Genomic DNA, 4,513 nt, shown 5'->3' on the forward strand with positions numbered 1-4,513 from the left:
TTCTTTACCATACGAGTGATCAATAAAAAATGATTTTATTACCGTGTTTTCTTATCTCTTCCTTCGATCTCTTTGAATCTGCGTGTAACAGACAAACCACAACCGTATCCTTGACTGTTCTTGATATTCCGGTTTGCGCAGCGTTTCGAAATCCCTAGGATCGTTTTCTGATGCTCTGATACCACTATGTTAGAAATCTAGAACAGAATTCAAAGAACATTAGGATCATATGATATGCAGAGATCGAAGGAAGGAACCGTTTATCGAATAAAGAAAAATAATATACAACCAAAAGTGTATAATCTGATTACATATATGTGTATATATAGTCTTAAACTTAACCGCCAGGACTACCATTTGTCATGGCAGTTATACCATTCGGTTGACCCATAATTCGACCCATAATAATTACTTAATACATAATACATAATAGAATTATAAAAGTATAGTTTATAATTCCAACAAGAAGGACGAGTGAAATATTTGATTGATTATATAGATATAACAGATTACCAAGTATAGACAACCATGTAAAATAGGTCGTTTAATGGATAACAAGAAAGCATCAATCGAACAAGAAGTGTCCAAACATGTTAACTTGTGTAACATGTAGTTATTTATCTTGTAATTATTTACTAAAAGTGAGACCAAATATGTATAGACAATTCTATGCTTATTCGATTAAGCAAAGAACAAGATCATTTGGCCGGCAAATGAACATAGAATCGACTGTTTGGCTATTTTATGTGCACTTGTATAGTCACACATATCGTAAGATTTAATTGTTCAACTTAACAACACTATCCTCCAATATTTGGAGCCATTAAAAAATATGAATGATAAGAACTATGGGGACTGGTCCAGCATAAGATTTGATTATTTAATCATTCTCAACATTTTCTGTTTGTTGTTTTGCTCTCTGAGGGCTGTGTATATATACACTCCAATAGTCCTGCTATACAGAGAGATCCAGTGAAATATGGGTTCCTCAACACACCCCAAGCTTCCAGTTATTGATTTGTCTGTAAAAAGTTTAAACTTCAATTCAAGTTCTTGGCCTACAAAGTGCGACGAAGTTAGACGTGCACTTGAAGAATACGGGTGTTTCATAGCCGTGTATGATGGAGTGTCTTGTGAACTTCGTGATGCAACTTTCCTTGCATCGCAAGAATTATTCAGCCTACCTACTGAAGTGAAAGCTAAAAACATTTCAGATACACCATATAATGCTTACATTGGGAACCTACCCATGGTTCCTCTTTATGAAAGCTTAGGCATTGAAAATGCCACTACAACAGAAGGAGCTGAAACTTTCACAAAACTCATGTGGCCATCCGGAAATCAAAGTTTTTCGTATGTTTTTTTATATATTTTTATTTTACATCTGCATTCAGTGATAGAAACAAAACTCATTGATAGAGAGGTTATCATATAGTTATTTTCTAGTCAGACTACAACTAAGAACATAATTTTATTAATTTTGATGTTTCAGTGAAAGTGTGGTGATGTTCTCAAAGGCTGTAGCAGAACTAGACCAGATGGTGATGAAAATGGTCACAGCTAGTTATGGAATAGAAGAACCCTATGAATCGATCCGTGGGTCGACAACTTATCTTCTTAAGCCCACGAAATACCTACGCCCTCAAGGAAATGAGAAAATGCTGGGAGTATATCCACACACTGATAAAAGCTTCTTGACTTATCTTCATCAAGATGAAGTAAATGGTCTGGAGATAAAGACTAAAGATGGGGAGTGGATTGAAGTTGATTATACACCCTCATCTTTTGTGGTCATGGCAGGAGGTGCTTTCATGGTAATTTATACTTTATAGTCACAAATGTTGTTAAAACTGGACTACACGGCTGGTCAAGCTATGAACCGGACCCCTCACCAGTTCAGTTCATAGTGGTTGAGCAACTACTGCTTATGCAAGCCGGTTTTTTATGAACCAGTGACTTATGGTGTTTTTATATTCTTATTAGGCATGGACAAATGGAAGAATTGAAGCACCAACTCATAGGGTGATGATGACTGGGGACAAAGACAGATATGTGTTGGGGCTATTTGTATCTATTAGGGATCACCATATACAGGTACCTCAACAACTTGTTGATGAAGACCACCCACTGCTATTTCACGCGTTTGATCATTACAAGTTTATGCATTTCTATCACACTGATGAAGGGATCAAATCAGAGTGCCCCATCAAAACCTACTGTGGAATTTGAAGCATTATTCACGAAGAAATGGGTGTTATTTCGAACCAATAATATATTAAGAACCGTAAAAACCTATATAATACATTTGAATCTATTGTTTTGAATGTGGTACATAAGACGTTCATGTACGTAATCGATTATGTTACTCTCCCACTACTTCTAATTAGATTTTAACGTACAAGTGTTGGTTCTCAACATATTATTGGTTCTTAAACAGACTTGCCCCTATGTATGTTAATCAACAGTGTATTGTTTAAATCCAAAATCTATGTATGCTTGTTGTTTCTTGTATCCCTTTGTTTAATATTAATCACTGTATGAATGCATAAAATTTGTGTGGTTCAAAACTTCAATGTATATTGTAAAAATTCAACATGCATATCGAAAACCCAAAGAAAAAAATAAAGAGACCTTCAGTTTCAGCAAAAACTTTTCATTTACTGATTATATTCAACCTCTTACACTTCTTCTTTTTTCTATCAAATTTCAATACTGAACCACAACACTAGAGATCAAAGTAAAATCATTCCATCTTTGGCCAATTCTTGCGATCCAACCACTCAGATGTAAGCCAACAATCGTTCTATTAGACATTATAAACATAATTCGTATATTATATGTATTAAACTTAGGATATATTATTCATGATTATGTATGTATGTAATGGTATGATCGAATGGGTGTGTCGGTTGGTTGACTTCATTTCAAATGGCGGTTATTCCCGCCAGTTTCAACTGCCACACAACCATTCTCCTTCATGTATAAATGGTCGTTGCCGGGAACTTTTTCCGGTACCAAGACAATTTCATTAACTGCCAAATTGTCCTCATATACATTACTACATATCATTATCGATTCATTGTTATCATGGAGTCAAGACACTTTGATAAATCCGCTGCAAATCCATTCAAGGGTCATCAAAGTGGTATCAGAGCACCAGGCTCTGATCTCAGGCCAACTTCTACAACATTACCATGCAAACATTGCTCAGACGAAAAACGAGAACGAAGATGGTTGGTCAGGCGATGTTACTACTGCAATAATCCAGGGCATCAAATCTCAAATTGCAAGATGAAGGAAGAAGACGAAGAATCACAACTAATCTGTCTCGCAATCAACACGGGAACACAACAACAACATAGTGAAGATGAAGGTCATAAAAGCGGTCAGAGAATGGAATATCTTGTGGTCGGAACCGATGGAGGTTTCTGGTCGGAAATGTGGTATGTAAGTAAAACTATGAAGCACCATTTTTCTGGGAATCTAGATATGTTTAAACGCATAAAATGCATGTCTGATGTTGAAACAAAAACTGGTGAGAATCAGTTTTATTTCATAAGGGGTGTAGGGGTTGTAGATGTAATTTCTGGGTCGGAGAAAATCCGTATTCAAAGTGTGTTTTACACACAAGACATAGACAGAAATGTATTAAGTTTAGATCAATTGATCACACAAGGTTTTACGGTGAAATTCACCGGAGACAAGTGCAAATTGTTCCCAACCATTAGTGTTCCCCTAAACAATAACAAAAGTGTAATATCTGGAATGACCAAGGAAGAAGAGATTGGTGTTATGGAAAAAAGACAATGATGAGTAAAGAGTTTGAATTTATGAAGTTCAAAACAGATTTCTTGAATGATTATTTCGAAAAACTGGATGTATCATCCAACGAACCGGACTGGAACGTGATGATACTTCAGACAATGAAATTCAAGGAATTCTTAGATTGTAAAGCGTTACTCGATATGATGGATGATGATGAATACGTCAGAAAGTATAAATTTATACTGGAATTAAAGTTTGATGAGATGGTGGATTGGTTTATAACCAAGAAATTAGGAGTGACAACGAGGCCAATCCGGCCTATGCCTCAAACAATCGCAAAGTAAGCTTGTTAGATCTGTATCTGGTAATAGAAAGAGAAGGAGGGCATCGACAAGTGACTGAAAATAATCTATGGCCAATGGTAGCCAAAGACATGGGTTTTGAGTATAGTGATGGGGAATTAATGCGTTTAATGTACGCTATGTACTTGGATGTTCTTGTCTACTATCACAAATTTAAAATCATTCAATCAAATGTTTTTGATAAAGAAGTAACAGAAGAAAGGGAAACGCTGGGAAGTAAGATGGATCCGAGAAGCAACCGGAGCGAAGGAGATCAAGCTGAACAAGTTGCAGGTCAGGCTGAGAAGAACGAAGTCAGTCAAGAGGTTGCTGAAAATCAGTCGGAACATTATGCACTCTTCGCCGGCAATGACTGGCAGGAAATCAAGAGGCTCAATATAAGGAGG

General features: G+C 36.3%; 1 protein-coding gene across 1 annotated transcript; it reads left to right on the forward strand.

The window, feature by feature from the left end:
* The first annotated feature begins 979 nt into the window (after window positions 1–979).
* On the forward strand, window positions 980–2,542 carry LOC110917094 (probable 2-oxoglutarate-dependent dioxygenase AOP1). Its single transcript, XM_022161712.2, has 3 exons — window positions 980–1,353; window positions 1,493–1,814; window positions 1,984–2,542. Exons 1-3 carry the CDS (start codon window positions 980–982, stop codon window positions 2,227–2,229), a joined length of 942 nt encoding a protein of 313 aa, XP_022017404.1. The 3' UTR covers window positions 2,230–2,542.
* Window positions 2,543–4,513: the final 1,971 nt, after the last annotated feature.

The sequence above is a fragment of the Helianthus annuus genome, chromosome 16 (genome assembly GCF_002127325.2).
Source record: "Helianthus annuus cultivar XRQ/B chromosome 16, HanXRQr2.0-SUNRISE, whole genome shotgun sequence".
Classification (NCBI taxonomy): Eukaryota; Viridiplantae; Streptophyta; class Magnoliopsida; order Asterales; family Asteraceae; genus Helianthus; species Helianthus annuus.